The sequence below is a fragment of the Sinocyclocheilus rhinocerous genome, unplaced genomic scaffold (genome assembly GCF_001515625.1).
Source record: "Sinocyclocheilus rhinocerous isolate Xijiao unplaced genomic scaffold, SAMN03320098_v1.1 scaffold1708, whole genome shotgun sequence".
Taxonomy (NCBI): domain Eukaryota; kingdom Metazoa; phylum Chordata; class Actinopteri; order Cypriniformes; family Cyprinidae; genus Sinocyclocheilus; species Sinocyclocheilus rhinocerous.
The window spans coordinates 974273-993150 of record NW_015648635.1 but is presented as its reverse complement, the minus strand read 5'-3'; the positions used below and the strand labels follow the sequence as shown (position 1 = coordinate 993150).

The 18878-nt window shown below is 34.3% G+C and overlaps 1 protein-coding gene across 1 annotated transcript; it reads right to left on the bottom strand.

Annotated features, from left to right (window-relative positions):
* Positions 1-4669: 4669 nt before the first annotated feature.
* Positions 4670-18459, bottom strand: LOC107710083 (troponin T, fast skeletal muscle-like). The gene is made up of 18 exons (XM_016514789.1): positions 18454-18459; positions 18139-18208; positions 14054-14074; positions 13781-13786; positions 13004-13024; positions 12881-12901; positions 12454-12471; positions 12324-12347; positions 11754-11780; positions 11255-11276; positions 11090-11147; positions 10319-10435; positions 10137-10214; positions 9908-10021; positions 9691-9803; positions 9522-9612; positions 6741-6778; positions 4670-5172 (listed from the first exon to the last, which is right to left on the bottom strand). The coding sequence occupies exons 1-18, from the start codon at positions 18457-18459 to the stop codon at positions 5127-5129; spliced, it is 891 nt and encodes a 296-aa protein (XP_016370275.1). The 3' UTR covers positions 4670-5126.
* Positions 18460-18878: the final 419 nt, after the last annotated feature.

Here is an 18878-nt window from a genome sequence, read left to right as displayed (position 1 = left end):
GAAAGTATTTGATTGGATAAAATTTGTGTAGCGCAATATGAGCCATAAAAAATTCAGATCTGTAAAGAGAATTGAAAAGCATAATTTCACTAGTATATAAATGGCTTTAAAGCTAATAGAAATATTAAAGATTTCAGGGAGTCATAATCTTGTTGATGAGAAAAATAGTTTGACCATATTTTAATAGCGAATGAAGGCAGTCACATATATGAATATGAATGTTTACTTTCAGAATAACAAAATGAATCAGTAGCTGTTGTCACCTTTATAAGCTTTAAATGTATACCCCCCTTCTTTTCATATTATCAAGTGTATTATCATATTACTGTGGTGTTACTGTATTCATGTTTGTTAATAGAGAGGGTTGGGGTTTTGTGAAGCTCTGATGTTCTTCTGCAGCTTCATGTCTTTCCTACTTCTAGCTGTGATTGTTATAATATGAGTAGAGCATAGATCTGTTTCAAAGGCATTTTTAGATGTAAAACTACATTAACGTTTCAGACAGTGTTGCTGCAGGCATTCAAGTAAAATAAGTATCAACAAAATCCATGCTTGCACTGCAGAGGTGGCACAGAAGCTGTCTTCAAAATGGATTCATGCAGAAACAAAACGTGCGCTTCTGTTGTGGATGTGTTTTGAATTATTTTCATTGCCAAAAAAGCACAAAAACATACAATATTTTGTCTAAAATATGAGTCAGTTAATATTAACTTCTTGTTTGTTGAATTGTATAAAATCAATATCACTGTGCAGTCATGCTGATATTCAGGAAAACAGCACTCTTGCTCATCTGATATTGCTTAACTATTCTGAACGTTATAATTTTACTTATTTACACTTATTATATTTATTTGGAATTATTTGCACCCATATCTTGAATTCAAACCCTCATTAATTTCTGACCTGCTCTCCGTTATTTTGAGGTGATAATAAGGTTCCACTCCGCCAGTGTCACCCAGTCGCTGTCTGTAAATGATTCTAGAAAACAGTGCTGAGTGTGAGTTTTCAGAAGGTTTACGTACAAAACTGGGACAAATATCTGGGACAAACTTTGTGTCAGTGCAATAATTAATGATACACATATCTAATGTTTTCTGTCTTTATGTATCTGTTTAAACTACAGAATAAGGGATGTCCGAAGCAGAGTTCTGGCACATGTGGACAGACATTTGCCTTAATTACAGAACTCAAGTGATGGACAAGTAATGCTTGTATTTTTTTTTATTATTGTTTAAATGTTATTTACATATTATTTTTAATATTGTAAATACAATAGTGTATTCAATTGTACTTAGACACAAACCTTTTTTAGTATTATTAGTATTTATTTAATTGTACATAGGAACAAAAATGTAATTCAAATGTAGGTAAATGTATTTATTCTGAACATTTGCAACAGTCCTCATTTTAATGTTCTAATTCTAAATATTTAAGTTTAATAGTTTTATTATTGTTAAGATTCAATTTTACATTTTTTCATTTTATATAATATTTACAAATGTTTCATATTTTAGATACCGAAGAGTATTAAATTTTTATTAGCTTTATTATTGTTAAGATTTATTTAATTGTACCTAGTCACAAACTTTTTAAAACATGTATTTTTATTTTTAACAAGAAAAATATATATTTCATGCAAAAAACCTGATTTTAGTATTCTATTTCTAAATATTTACTTATTATTTACATATAATTGTATTTACTATTTGCATACTAATTATATTGGAAATATGAACATTTCTGTATTTAATTCTACCTATACACAAAATGATTATTAATTCTTAACATTTGTATTTATTAATATTTGCAAAAATCCTATCAAATTAAAAAAAAATGTTTAATTCATATTTGTTTAAAAAAATTTTTTGAATGTCTGTAAATGTTTATTTCTTACAGTAAATAAATACTTCTCTATGTGTTAGGTGGTGTGGCTGAGTGGTCAGAGCTCATGGCTTAAGCTAATGCAGGAGATGTGGGTTCAAATCCCCCATTAGCTGTGAATGAGGAAGTCCATTTTTTCCATTTTGCAGCCCAAAAAAATTACAAACCTTTTTCTTCTTTGGCTCTTCCACCTTTCTCAAGCCCACACCTTTATCTCTTGGCCCTCTCATCACACCAGGTACATCTGCCAGTTAGTCTGTGTTTCTCATGGCTGTATTGCCAGTCTATTTTACCACTCCAGGTATTTTAGCCAGTCTGCCTCTGGCTTTCTGTTTCACCACACTTTGCCACCACGCTCAGTTATTCACTGCCCCAGGTGATTCGCTGTTGTCACAGCTTTCTCTCTTTGGTGTGATCTCCACACACCGAGGTGGGATTTGAACCAACTTCTCTACTGTAACCTTGTCTGCACCCAACGTGTGTTTAGTCACTAGTGCCATCGTTGCTTTCACAGCAACTATTGACATTTGGGCCGCTTTGTTGGATATAACATCAACAATCTAACATAAGCAATAGTGGGATTCAAACTCTGGTCTCCATGATTAAAACACAAGGCTTTACCACCTGAGCTACAGAGCCTGAGGAGTTGAGCTGGATTTGGATGGGGTTTTATTGAGAGTTGTTTTGTATATAAAGAAAATCTTAACAGGTGCTAGGTTTGAACCCAGACTGTCATGCATGAAAGACAAGCAATTATGCACTGCACCACAGAGCTTGTGATGTGTAAGATAGTTTTGTTTTTTATCTATTATCTATAACAACAATTTAAGATAATTGACAATGGGATTCGAACTCAGGACACCACGTTTAAAACTCAGTTTATCCCCGAGCCACTGAGTCCGTACAGCTGTAATATATTCTGGATGTGCTATTATTTTAAGCTGCAGCATAAATGATAGCATGAAAGTGACATAAGCAACAGTGAGATTTGAACTCAGTCTCCATGATTAAAGCACAATGCTTTACCACCTGAGCTACTGATTAATTGTCAGCGATTGCTGGGTTTGAGCTCAGACACATGAAAGACAAGTGATTGTCACATTTATAAGAGGCTGTGATGTGAAATGGTGTTTTTGATTTGGATCTATTCAATTACTAATAGAAACAACTTAAAATGAGAAATTATGGAATTTGAACTCAGGACTTCCCATTTTAAACACAACGCTTTTATTGTCTGCGCCACTGAGTGTGTGGTGTTGTAGGGTTTTGTAGCATAAGAACGTCTTGTAAGCAATAGTCGGATTTGAACCAAGACTTTCATGTACCAAACAGCAAATAATTATCCACTTAGCCACAGAATTAGAGAGTATGAGGTAGTGTTTTTTTTAACATTTGTTTAGACTTTCAATTGAAATATAGATTTTTTTTTAACTTCTTGGCATTGTTATATTAAAGTACAGTTTAAAGAACAAACTTAATAAGTGATGAAAAGCATGTCAACAACCATGGGATTTGAACCGTGACTTTCACGTACCAAACAGCAGATGCTTAACCAGTGCACCACTGAGTTTGTTAGGCAATGATGTTTGGATTTGAGTGTATGGCATTAGCTATTGCAACAATTTAAAATAAGGAATAAAGGGATTTGAACCCAGGACTTCATGTTTAAAACAGAACATTATCTCTTGCGCCATTGAGCCTGTGTTTTGATTGTGCATTTATTTTTTATTTTTCTTAAGCAACAGCATAAAATTATAGCAATAACTTGATGTTTGCAAAAGCAGGATTTGAACTCAGGTCTCCACAAGGAGTTAAATACAGAATTTTTTTTTCAGGTTAAAGAACATGAATTGCCTAACAAATTAGTTTATATTTTTTGATGTACACCCTATATAGAATTTTTTTTTTAAATAAAAAATAAATAAAAGAAAAGAAAAAATTGTTAGGTGTAGTGTTTTTGGTGGAAAGACAGAAATTCTATTTCTTATAATGTATAAAAAAAACAATTATCATTTCTTTTATTTAAATTTATGTGTGTAGTACTCATATTAAATTATACTGTTATACTGTTTTGGCACAATTATTGTTTTGGTCTTTGTTCTGGCTCAACTTGCTTTGTGCAGTTTTATGATTTGAACTTCCAGCACAGAATAATAATATCCATTCCCTTTTAACAAGCATTGATACAACACTGCACAAACAATAGAACAAAACATGAAGTCACATGTAGTTGAAAGGAACACTATTCTCAACAAAGGTAACAACTAAATTAAATATGTAGTGATAAAAAACCCCACATAAACAACACTAAACAGAATGACAAATAGAACTATAAGCTACAATAACTACAAACAACTATATTTAATGTTTTTCATAAGCACAAACACAGCTAATTAAATATTCATCACCACAGCCAATAACTAATCAACATGTAACGCCAAGCAGTCAGTGTTACCGAAGTCATATTCAAGTTCACACAGCACTACACAGACCGATGTTTGAGTCTGATGAACCTAAATGTGGTGATTTTGGTGAATTACACCACTGCAAATCGAGTATTCAATTTAAATGCCCTCCTGTGGTGATTTTTGTAAATGACACGGCTGCAAATCGAGTCTAATGAACTTAAACGGGTTGCACCCTCCTGTGATTTTTGTGAATTACACTGCTATAGTAATTTACTAAAGTATTATAGTATAGAATAGTATAGTAGTATTATAGTAAAGTTAATATTGGTCCATAGGCATTTCTCAAGAAAGACAATACATTCAGTCAATGCTTTTTGTTTATTTATCCAGGTCCTCTTTCTATTATGACTTACATTGGTTTGATAGTATGTTGAAATTAGTTTATTATTAAGATCATATTGGCTCTGCACCCTTTTTTTTTTTGCACTGATGATGAATTACATTTTCATGTGTGGGTATAGTGATTAAAAAAAGGAGGTTCTGGAAAATAATGTAAAATAAGTATGTGAGAAACAGTCACCAGGACACTTTGTAGGCAGTTTGGCTCTTTTAATGATGCAGGGATAAAACTAATGATACATTTTAGTGATGACTGCAGAATAATTGTGTGTCTAAGACAAAAAAGCAGAAATAAAAAATTAGTAAAATGACAGACTTTACAGTCTCTACATATGCAATCAAACAGAAAGATGGTTTTATAATGACTACAAATGCATATGTGAAGAAGAAGGAGACAAAGTCTTCTGGATCTCTGTAGCGCCTCGATTCGCTGCACGTTTACCTCAGCCTGCCGCCAACCTTGCCCTTGCCACGACCTTTGGCACTGAAAAGAGAAAAAATAATCATCAAACCATTATATTTGGCTGCATATCAAAACAAAAACTTTTGAGATAATTGCTGATCCTTTCATCAGTTCATTGAGCTACTAAATCAGAACATAACATTATGCTATTGAAATTATTTAAATGATTTAGCACACTTCATTTCTAATCATAATGCATTTCAATTTTTACTTGCAAATTTCAGACTTGATCTCAGATGACAGACTCTGAGCATACCCTAATTAATATTCATCAGCTAAGCCATGAATATTAATTAAAACAACAACCCCAAAAACAAAAATGATTCCTGTCCTTACCACATTTGTGAAGTGAAAACAAAATAAAACTGTTATCGGAATGTCAGTTCACAAGATTAGGAGAGACACGTTTGATCAACATGCAAGAAAAAAAGCGCCACTCATTCGCATGCTGTCCATGTTTCAGTCTTGTTTTGGCCTAATGTGTTTCTTACCATCTCGTTCAGCCTACAGATTCCATCTCAAGAGGCAAAATATTCATTTTGAACTTACCGTTCCATCGGAGTCTCTCTCATGTATGTCCAATCAATGTATTAAAGGAATAGTTCACCCAAAAATGAATATTTGCTGAAAATGTACTCACCCTCAGGCCTTCCAAGATGTAAATGAGCGTCTTTCTTTATGCGAACAGATTTGGAGATATTTAGCATTACATCACTTGCTCACCAATGAATGATCTGCAGTGGATGGGTGTCGTCAGAATGATAGTCCAAACAGCTGATAAAAACATCACAATAATCCAAAAATAATCCACACCACTCCAGTCCAGTCCAGTCCATCATCTAATGCCTGTGAAGTATTCATCATCTAATGCTATATGAAGTATACACTATTTTTTTTTAGGATTTTGATGTGAGAGGACAATAGTGGATGGACTTTTTCCACTGGAGGAAGAGTTATTATGGATTATGGACTCGTATTTTGGCCAGAAGTGATGGTTTGAATTTAAAATGCCTTGATGGATTTGTTTGCATGCAGCTTTTTGCCTTAACAAGACATTAATTGATGGATGGATTACTTGTGGATTATCGTGATCATTTTATCAGCTCTCGTTCTGACGGCACCCATTCACTGCAGAGGATCCATTGGTGAGCAAGTGATGGAATGCTAATCTACATCTTGGATTTTTGGGTGAACATTTATAATAATTCATACCTATATATCTGCATATATGAGTGGTTCTGTCAGCTTATGTGGGCAAATTCATGTACTGTATGTGTTGGCGATGACAGTAAAGTACGAATTGAAGGAGCCACTTGAACTGGTCCTATTAGGATTGAGTGTAAAAATCCTAAACGTTTCCCCGTTTGACGCTGGGATTGAGCTGGACCACATGCTCCAACCTCGCTCTGGTCAAGATGGTATGGTTTCATCGGGCCTGGGATCTGAAAGGAGCAGGGTCTGTTAAGCAGATCAAACCAAAACGGCTTTGTCTTGGTCTGCTTAACAGCAACACTTCCTCTGCTTCCTTCTTCTGAACCAGACCTCGCTGAAACCAGGGGAAAGTGACCAGTGTGGCTCAGGGTACTTACCTCTGGTGATCTCGGACTCTAGCCAGTAGCTGAGTGATCTGTAAGGGACACATACAAGCCTTGCTAAGCACAAAAGACAATTTCAACAGGACAGGCTGATGGGGAAACCTGTGGATTCGCAGACGTCCGCTGCCTGATTACAGCCACAAGCACGTCTCCTGCCTTCACCCACGGCAGCAACCGACCGATCGACAGCCCAGACCCGACACAAATCTGACCGACAACAGTTACTGACAGCAGGCTACACAACACAGCCGGTTACTTACAACTTTTGTTGTTCATTGATTCGGGTCTGGAGAACATTAATCTGGAAGCAAGTCAGTTTTAGACAGGCAGGCCATGGACGCCTGTTTTCACAGCGCCCAAGTGGGAACTATTTTACCAGCCAAGTCTTTTAAAGTCAACATGAAATATTCACAAATTATTTTGATTCCGTAATGTGAATATATTGGTGGATTCAAGTCCTCCTGGGAAGTTCATATTTACGAAGTCGTAATTATGACGTCACGTGTTTCAAATAAATTTGGTCGAAGCAAGATGGCAATGCACCTTTTCTGCATAAAATATTTTTTTTTTTTAACTCTGCATATATAAAATTATTAATAAAGCATGCACATTGGGTGTTTTTTTTTTCATTTACACTACCGTTCAAAAGTTTGCGATCAGTAAGACTTGTAATGTTTTTTAAAGAAGTCTCTTATGCTCATCAAGGCTGCATTTATTCGATCAAAAATACAGAAAAAAACAGTACTCTTGCAAAATGTTATTACAAACTAAAATAATGTTTTCTATTTTAATATCCTTTAAAATATAATTTACTTCTGTGATGCAAAGCTGAATTTCCATCAGCCATTACTCCAGTATAAAGTGTCACATGATCCTTCAGAAATCATTCTAATATGCTGATTTATTATTAGAATTATCAATGTTGACAATTATCAGTTGTGCTGCTAAATATTTTTTTTTTGGAAACTGCGATACTTTTTTCAGGATTCTTTGATGAATAAAAAGTTAAAAAGAACAGCATTTATTCAAAATATAAATCTTTTCTAACAATATAAATCTTTGCTATCACTTATAAATTTAACACATCCTTGCTGAATAAAAAAGAAAGAATAAAAATTTACTGACCCCAAACTTTTGAACTGTAGTGTATATCGTTAGAACAAATTTCTATTTTAAATAAATGCTCTTCTTTTTAACTTTTTATTAATCAAAGAATCCTGAAAAAAAGTATCACAGGTTAAAAAATATATATTAAATATATATATATATATATATTAACAAACAGTTTCCAGCACTAATAATAAATCAGCATATTAGAATGATTTCTGAAAGATCATGTGACACTGAAGACTGGAGTAATGCTGCTGAAAATTCAGCTTTGATCACAGGAATAAATTACATTTTAATGTATATTAAAATAGAAAAACGTTATTTTACATCGTAATAATATTTCACAATATTACATTTTTTTCTTGTATTTTTGATCAAATAAATGCAGCCTTGATGAGCAGAAGAAACTCCTGTAAAAACATTCAAAAACGTTCTGATCCCAAACTTTTGACCGGTAGTGTATGTTTTTATCCAATTTAAGAAGGTGCTCTAAATTGAATTATGTATTTTATTGTAGTTGTACAATACTATATTTTGTATGCAAATTAGTTTGACTGTGAAATTATATAATTATTATTAAAATAATTGAATTAACATATTATATAATTTATTAAATTATATAATAATTTAGTACATGTTAACAAATTTGGCATTAATACAGATGCTGCATCCATTGCACCTGACATGTTTTCTCAACTCAGAAACTCTGGGCTTAAAGAAAATCCAAAGTTTCACACTTATAATTACGACTGCTGATATTCATGTGCGTTCAACTCGTAAATGCAATCTTTCCGACATGATTCCATATGACATATTCCAGAGTAAAATAAATATTTACAAAGAAAAAAAGGTGTGAGGTAGGACATTTACCTCACAAAAAATATATTTATTGGAAATTTCCTGAATTGTGAAAAAGTGATTTCTATATGATAGGGCTTGGATGTTGTCATTTTTGGCTGGAAAACCAATTAATTGTTCACAATAACACACAAAAAAGTGTATTAAAAAAGTAAATTAAGTTAATTTCATGTTGACTAAGTAATTTACGTCTTTTTTTTATAATCTACTTTATGACTCGTGATTAAAATATATGTCCACAGCTGATACAGACATAAATAAAGAAACATTTTTTCTTGAAGTTAAAGAGGTCCTATTATGCTCTTTTACAAAGTCTTGATTTTGTTTTGGGGGTGTACTAGAACAGGCTCTCATACGAGGTTGTTCGAAAAACACATTCTTTTTCACATATTTTACATTATTACAACACCTCTCTCCACGGTCTGGCATGAACGGCTCGAACAGTTCCTGTATCAAATGAAGGCCCGCCTGCTGAAAGACGAAATGTGCTGTGATTGGTTAGCTGGGCCAGTGTGTTCGTTGTAGTTTTTGAAAAGTGATTTCTGTTAAATAAAATATCTCCTTTTGAAGTGGACTTTGAGCTTTGTAACTTTGCAGATCTTTTTTATGCTCAAACAGCAACATTACAGACTAACTAAAGTTGAAAAAGTGAAAAAGCATAATAGGACCCCTTTAAGGCGATAGAGCAAAAAAGAAAATAGTCATTTGCAACCAAAATGCAATGTACAAAATCGATATTGACATTGATTCAAATCTGTAAATTTATAAACATTTATGCAACGTTTTTTAGGTTATGTCAGCACTTACGTCATATTTCTGTCTCTTCAGTTTCTCGCTGAGGTCGAACTTCTCGGCCTCCAGCTGCATCATCCACTGCCAGAGCTCACTGGCCTTCTCTCTGCGAGAACCAATCAGAAGCTTCGTCAGTGGCCATTTCCACACCACCAGCTGATCTAACTGCTCAGCGGTGACTTACTTCAGTTTATCTTCAGACAGGTGATCGATGTTGAGTGGCTTCTTCCTCTCTGCCAGGATCTTCCTCTTCTTCTCTCTCTCCGTCTGTTTCTTCGCCCCCTTGCGGCCCTCGCCCTGTTTGATTCACTTTTACTTGGTACTGCTGCGGTAGTTTTGTATTTCACAATGCATGATGATAATGTCGTTTTCTAGTTTGCTAGAAAGCTCTTAATTCAAACCTTCTGCTGGATTCCTCCGTACTGGTGTGTCATGTTGGTAAGTGCTTTCTTCTTCTTAGCATCTTCATCTTGTTTCTTTCTCTGCTCCTCTTGCTCTCTTCTCTCCTTTTCTTCCTGAAGAGAAGCGATGGAAAGAGTTTCACTTACTTTCTCCTACATTTCTATTCTAGCATTCAGAGTTATGGAGGTAAACGGCTGCTTCCTATTGGCTGAAGGGAGTGCCACTCACAGCCAGACGGGCTTGTCTCTCCTTCTCCTTCTCTGAACGGATTCTCTGCTGCTCCGCCCTCTCAGTGCGACGCTTCTCCTGCACAGATACAACACTGTCAATCACAAGTCAAGACTCAATGTTATTTAGCTGTTTAATGCTATTCTAGAATAGACTGTTCATCCAGATTATGAACGACTTACGATTCTGTTGACCAGAGCGATCAGCTCCTCTTCATCTTTCTTCCTCTGGATGAAATGAGCCTCGATCAGAGACTGAAGCTCAGAAAAATCCTTCTCCTGACGCTTTCTGTGGATGTCCTGTTGCGCACACACACACACACACACACACACACACACACAGAGGTACTGACGTGAAAGCAATGTTTACAATAATATACAGCTCTGTTGTGGTACGTATAACACACATATGTTGTAAATTGTGGAAGACCATGCATAAATGTGTAGTATTCAACGTGCACTCATTTTGACTCCGAAAAGACTGTAATGGTGGAAACGCTGGGTGCATGTAAAGGTTTACAGTTCTTTGTTCAATGATGGTAACCAAACACTTTACAGTAGCCATTCACTTTCAAAGTATGGAAAAAATACTATGGAAGTCAATGGCTACCGCCAACTGTTCGGTTACCATCATTCTTCAAAATATCTGCACAACAGAAGAAAGAAACTTAAGGGTGAGTAAATGAGGACAGGATTTTCATTTCTGGGTGAATTATCCCTTTAAGACATTTTTACACTAGATTAGATATGGACATAATACTTGCAGAATTAAATATTCACATACGAAAGACATGTGACAAGTGTAATATGACATATAGCATACTATTGAAAATATGTATTATTAATAATGTGCAGGTTTACAAATTTCAATGTAGTATAAGCAAGATGCTAGAATTCCATTCCAAACACTGTGAAGCGAATACAGGAAGAGATGTAATTCAAATCCAAACTCACATCAAAGTCCACCTTCTCTCCTTCAGGAATCTTTGGAGCACTGATATTTGGCATGAATCTGTAAAATAATTGTTATCCGTGAGGGCCGATGGTGTACAGTCTTTACATGTGAATATATGGAGATAAACACCACTTTAGAAAGAAAGATGTCAATGAAGAACATACTTTGGCTTTGGTTTTGTCTCATCTGGGGATAAAAATAAACAAAATACATCATCACTATTAATATGACGCACAAAGTACATTACAGACTCCCAGAGAATCAATCAAACCATATGTGACCCTGGACCACAAAACCAGTCATAAGGGTCAATTTTTCAAAATTGAGATTTATACATAATCTGAAAGCGGAATAAATAAGCTTTCCATTGATGTATGGTTTGTTAGGATAGGACAATATTTGGCCGAGATACAACTATTTTAACATCTGGAATCTAAGGAGGGGGCTTTGTAGAAAACGAAGCGTTTGAGAGAGGCGCGGCATAGAGGACCTACAATAATGTACAGTATTTGAAAAATAATGTTTTTTGAACAATAAAGCATGTCAACATATTCTGTTACACCAAATACACAAAATAATGATCTTTAAAAAAGCATCATATGACCCCTTTAAGACTGGTTTTGTGCTCCAGGGTCATATGTGTGTGATTTAAAAAGCAGTTACCTGTGACCTCCTCCTCCACGGGAGCTTCTGTCAGATGAAGACAGACGAACAGACAAAATTTCACATTAAGACTACTTGCATAAACACATTTGAAATGTTTCAAGGAAAAATGAACAATATTTGGGAATAAGAAACGATCCAGGACTAAAGAAATGTTCTGATTTTGAAACAAATGCTCGGCAGAATATATGACGACCCAATTTTCTGACGCTCACAATCATCACACATGCGATTGAAATTAGCTGCTATATTGCATCATGACATACAAACCTTACAAATAAACACAGTTTCTGTCCTGCAGCCTTCACAATAACACATCGTGCAGTTGCAATAATGGTAGAATTTTGATTCAGATCATCACAGTTTGAATTCATTAACAAGAAAATGAGCCGTCCATCATAGGACACATCATTTTGACATTTCTTACTATTGAACAGATCATATTATACACTCATTACATATTACAAAACCAGCTGCCAAGAATGAGAATCTGAATATCAGGAAACTCATGCGAAATGATTTGTTCATAATCTATATTCTATGAATGAATATAAACCTGAGGAGCTTTACCTTGTGGTTCAGGTTCTGGCTCCTCTGTTCAGATATGAGATAGTTATAAGTGGTTAAAGAATGAAGATTTACAGACACTTGTATATGAGATATAAATAACCATGATATTAATAAAAACTGAAATAATTACCTTCTACTTCCACAGGCTCTATTATAAGTTAGTTTATAAAGACTGTATCTTGAGAAATTATAAACATACCATAACATAAGACCTGGCATTTAGGAACAGATATTCTTTTATGTATGTTTTTGGATAAAACACATGGAATTTGGAGAAATCAAATGCCAGTTTATGAAAAGAAATTCTCTTGGCAACTGAACTGCAGTTAAAAATGTGCAACTGAATGCCACGTTTGTTCATAATGAACTTGAGTTACCTGAATGCAGGTTTTGGTTCAAATGGTAAGTACTGAGGAATTTGGTATCATGCAAATAAAAATGTGTTGTTGCAGTGGTTTGTACCTATAGATATTGTACCTATGATAATATATAAAAAAAAATTTAAACATAAAACATTTAAATAACTGAATTAACAAATCAAACGAGGGAATGTTTACCTTCCTTCTCAGGGGCTGGTTCTAATATGAAAACATAACATGAAATATTAAACACCTTGTATTGGGAACTGCAAATTTGTATGTGCAGAAAATCACAAAATAAAGGTCAGACTGATGCTTTACCTTCCTCTGATGGAGGCGGCACTATTGAAGAGAAATGATTAATTTGGATACAGTAAATGAGTCTAATGCAATGTGTTTTAATATCATGCAAGTTTATAATTATTATTATTTTTTAAAAAGGTGAATTTACACAAAATACTGATGAAGTTGCTGAAGTATGGAAGCTCGTGTCTGCCACGGGATTGAAAACAAAAAACCCTAATTGCGATTTTTTTTTAAATCTCAAAAAATTCCTCGCAATTATGAGTTTATATCTTGCAATTCTGACTTTTTTTTTCTAATTATAAAAAAAAAAAAAAAACAGAATTGTGACTATTTTAAGTTTATATATTTTAATTGTGAGATTATATTTGGTTACACTTTATTTCGATAGTCCACTTTAGACATTCTATTAACTATAAGTAACCTTGTAACTACATGTCAACTAATTCTCATTAATTTGCAACTACATGTCTACTAACTCTCAGAGTAGACTGTTAGGGTAGGTTTAGGGTTAGTAGAATGTTGACAAAGAAAGTGTTAGAAGATATTAAGCAGACAGTCTACTAATACTCTACTAACTGCTAGTTGACATGTAGTTGCAAAGTTACTTACTGTTAATAGAATGTCTAAAGTGGACTATCGAAATAAAGTGTTACCTTATATTTTTATTGTGGCAATGGCCTTCCATACTATGGTGTAATATCATATCACTAAAACAATTAAAAAGTGAGTGAACAATGAAATAATGGGTGCATAAATACTGAATACAATTAGCATATGTTGTGAAAAATTTACCTTCCACTTCAGGAGGAGGAATGATAGAATAAATGAAAGAAAGAAGGAAGAAATAAATAATAGCATAAACGAGGATGAGTAAGTGAATGAATTAACTGCATGCATGTGAAAGACTCTAGTCTATAAAGGAAGAAGAAACTGGTCTTTCTAATGGTTTTAGGTCACATGTGGTATCAATATTATCTAATTCTAATTTAATCATATTTTGGAGTTAATCTTAAATTGAAACTCATGCAGGAAAAGCAACACAACACACAGCGAACACGGTTTTACCTTCCTCTTCCGTTTCCTCCACTACAGTGTGAACATAATAACAATTAGTAGCAAATACATTCAGAAGCATAAGAGGAACATTTGCATGATCAAGATGCTGACTCAAGTCAACAGATCATCTTTAACCTTTGTCAGAACATTGAGATCCACCCAACAGCTTGTAAATGACATTTTGATAAAGTTCATATTCAGAATCTAATGCCATTTGTGTGATCACATGGACCAAATGATGCGTTAAATGTCATTTTTACAAAATTGTATTTACTACGCAAGACAAGCACCAAAATATTAGATTCATGAACTGTTATGGACAGAATAAAGGGACTGATACCTGAGACAAGAGGAAACAGACATGGGCAGGACATACTTGATATTAAAATGTCACTCTGCACATACTGATATTAGTGCTCGAGTAACCCAACTCCACTGGGCATGAAGCTGAAGACAAAAGCTATTCTAAAGTGAAACGCTCACAGTCTAAAATAGCACAATAGCATGCAGAACTTCCTCTGGACCAGCCTCCAATTTCCATGAGGACACAGTTAGTGATTAGTGCATGAATATGGCTAATGTTGATGCTTTAAGCAGTAGGTACTCATCTCATACTGGCTTACCTTCCCTATTACATGGTGAAGAGAGAAAAAGAAAAGGATAAACAGTTGACTTTGAGTTGGATAATCAAGGATACATGAAATAGAGTTACACTCTCAGAAACGAAGCTGTCACCCCAATAGGGAACACTCACAACTTTCACTAGCATTTTTATAGCTAAGATCAAAATTTTAGGACAAAACGTTCTTAAATGAATGCTTATGGAACGTTCTTAGAACATTATTCATATTTGATATATGTTCTTATAACACTGAGAGAAAACGTTCTAGATCAACATTCTCCGATGTCCTTATGATGTTGTTTGTACTTGATGAACATTCTCATAATGTTGAGAGAAAACGTTCTTAGGATATAAAAAAAATTTATTTGGGTGAAAATCAAATCAAATTAGTTGAAAGTTTTAGGAACCTTTAAATAGTGTTCCAATCACAATCACAAAACTGGACATTTTAATGTTCTAACAACGTTAAAAATAATATTTTGGGTGGAAAAGTTAGAGCATTGTAAGAAACGTTTTTGTAACCTTTAAATAACGTTAAAATCACAACAAGTAAACTGGACACGTCAATGTTTTAGAAACATTTCAACACAATGTTTTTAAACCTAAATTTGTTCTCTACACTGTAAAAAATGACCGTGAATTTAACGGTAAAAGACTGAAATCCTCTTTAAACTTCTGCTAGTGACCCTGATCCCAGAGAGCAATAATCTTTATGTTCAACATTGTTGGACAATAACAAGGATTCGTATTCACTACCGTGTTTAACAAGATTTGAAAAAGCAGCATCGCTGTCCTGAAGACAATCCACCGTGATAAATCACACTATAAAACATGTGATTAATGAGTGCAGGAGGCTATTTTTGCTTGTAATAAACTACGGTTTGGAACAGCTGCTCCACACTTTTCCAAACAATGAACTGTGCTGATCTCATCCAGGCCTGCCATTCATTCTCTGTGTAAACCAAGAGCGTGTGTGTCCTTGGCATCTATTTTTAAAGCACATTGTCTGTGCAGGACATTGTTCCACAGCTTCTAATGACGCTAAAGACCCGACTAGATTTAATTCAACTCGTTATGATTATAAAGTCGTCCCAAAACGTAAAAAATCCTCTCAAAAATTGCTTGTAAATTTCACAAAGAATTACAAAGAAATGACCAGTTTCGCATTAAATTAAACATGAACCTTTGAAGCAGAAAGACTGAAATAGTCTAGTATTTCTTGCAAAATATACTGCAATAATCATCGTTTTATTTACATTGTATAGACCTAAGTCACAATTAAAAATAGGCTACGTGAATGTCATTGTATTAGGCAACAAAATATCAAGTAATATAGCACAAGCACGCTTTTTAAGCAAAACATTTAATAAATTAAGTTTTTATGATTTTTATTTTTTAAACAAAATTTATTTTTATAAGAAAGTAAAGGTGGTTCACAATTGAGACCAAAAAACGGAACATGCACCGTAAACATTTTTCTTCTAGTTGGAAATAAAACATGACTGTTAATTTTACAAGAAAATACCATTTCAGCCATTCTACTTTAAAATTTCATGTTAATTCAATGTTACTTTATTTCTTTGTAACTTATATTTAAGTGAAAATTGTTTCTACACCTTTTTTTACAACTATTTTATTTTGTAATTTTTTTTTAGTGTTGGTAGTTAACTTAATGAATGACACCTTTATGATAAATCACACTATAAAACATGTGATTAATGAGTGCAGGAGGCTATTTTTGCTTGTAATAAACTACGGTTTGGAACAGCTGCTCCACACTTTTCCAAACAATGAACTTGGCTGATCTCATCCAGGCCTGCCATTCATTCTCTGTGTAAACCAAGAGCGCGTGTGTCCTTGGCATCTATTTTTAAAGCACATTGTCTGTGCAGGACATTGTTCCACAGCTTCTAATGACGCTAAAGACCCGTCTAGATTTAATTCAACTCGTTATGATTATAAAGTCGTCCCAAAACGTAAAAAATCCACTCAAAATTTGCTTGTAAATTTCACAAAGAATTACAAAGAAATGACCAGTTTCGCATTCAATTAAACATGAACCTTTGAAGCAGAAAGACTGAAATAGTCTAGTATTTCTTGCAAAATATACTGCAATAATCATCGTTTTATTTACATTGTATAGACCTAAGTCACAATTAAAAATAGGCTACGTGAATGTCATTGTATTAGGCAACAAAATATCAAGTAATATAGCACAAGCACGCTTTTCAAGCAAAACATTTAATAAATTAAGTTTTTATGATTTTTATTTTTTAAACAAAATTTATTTTTATAAGAAAGTAAAGGTGGTTCACAATTGAGACAAAAAAACTGAACATGCACCGTAAACATTTTTCTTCTAGTTGGAAATTTAAACATGACTGTTAATTTTACAAGAAAATACCATTTCAGCCATTCTACTTTAAATTCTTTGTAACTTATATTTAAGTGAAAATTGTTTCTACACCTTTTTTTTACAACTATTTTATTTTGTAATTTTTTTTTTGTGTTGGTAGTTAACTTAATGAATGACACCTTTAAGGAGAATTGACCTCCTAAAAATCACCAAAACACAAGCTGATTGACAATAATTGCAAAAAAGCCTAAAAAGTTAATTTAGTTTTGCACCACTTGGTTTGATATTTGCTTTTAATGCAATGAAATCACACACTGTATAAATGATTTTTTTAAAGTTGTACATAAAGATTGACGTAGTACATTTTCAACTTTTAAAATGTTATATTTATTTCAGTGTTACTTTTAATTTCTTTGCATTTCTTTTGTGAAATTTACTAGCAATTTCTGAGTGAAATTTTTTTCAAAGTAAATCCTACACCATTTTTTTTTTCTTTCCAACATTTCCAAATGTCAGCAGGTCATCCACTTGAAACATGTTTTGTCGTCTTATTTTCACTCAATATTTGCAGCTCATCAGCTGTTGGGGTCTTCAGCCTATCTTGTCTGATGGCACTCAAACTAATGGCTCTTGCAAAGAGATCATCTTGGATAAAGGTTGATTTTGAATTCGTGATAATGAGAGCAGGCAGCAGCAGCCAGAGGCCTGAGCGCAGCGTCTCTGACCAAATCTTTGCAGCAGATTATCCGTCTCACTTTGGAGCTACGTGTGTTTTACGTTAATAAGCCAGGGCCGGTCGTACTCCATCTGAAAGGCTGGATTACACAGGCTGACAGTGGCAGGAATGTTGCCATCGATAGTCTGTATTAAGCAGCATTAAGGCAAATACCCCAAGCATGCAAACCAGCAGTCCCTCTGGCGAACAAGACGAGCATTGCATTGATGATTGCACAGACTACACCATGCAAAGGAATGAAGAGGGTGATCCTCAGACTTGATTCACACATTATGGGAAACTTGGGACAATTAGTTTAATCCGGTAGGCAAGCAATTGTTTGATTTTAGTTATGAAGAAACTGTCATTTGGATGCCATGACAAAATCTGAAACCTCTTACCTGAGATCTCACTAGGAAGAACGAGAGATGGGGTCTTATCTCGAGGGTCCGGGCAGCAGACAGTTTCAAACTAACCCAAAGATCACCTAATACAGACCTGCCAGATCATGTGACCCCACTGCTTTGCTCTGACTGGCTGCTGGAGCTGAGCCTATTGTCAGAGGGAGCGAAGCATTTCAGTAATGTGATATATGGCTGCTGGAGTATTGAGAAGCACACGGTCACAGGTGTTTTTCATTGGTCTCTTTATTGTGGTCACTGAGACAATGATACAAGTTGAAACATTTGCTCTGTATGGAACTATTGGCTACAAACGGTCATATTTGTAACAAGGTAATTTCAACTAAAGGTGGTGCGACTTGCATAGAGTTAGTCTGAAACAATACACAAGTGTTGAAACAAATAGTAAAAAACTTGATTGTCAAAAAATACAAGCAGAATACAGGATCTTTGAACATTTAGAGACATGAGCGATAAGCTATGGCGGCAGAACTGGATATTCTTTGTCTGACAAAAGAAGTCAGAAATGATACACGTTTAAATGACAGCATTACGAACGTTCTGCCAACTAGCGCTGTATTGAAAGCCGACGACATCTGTGTTGCAATTTCGTATGAATGATTGCAACAGAAAGAAGAAAAATGAAACACTTGAACAATAAACATGAATAGGCTTTGTCCTTCTCGCTGTCCTTGCTGGATATTTTTGGATTAACCAAGGTCTTGAATTATATGCAAAAT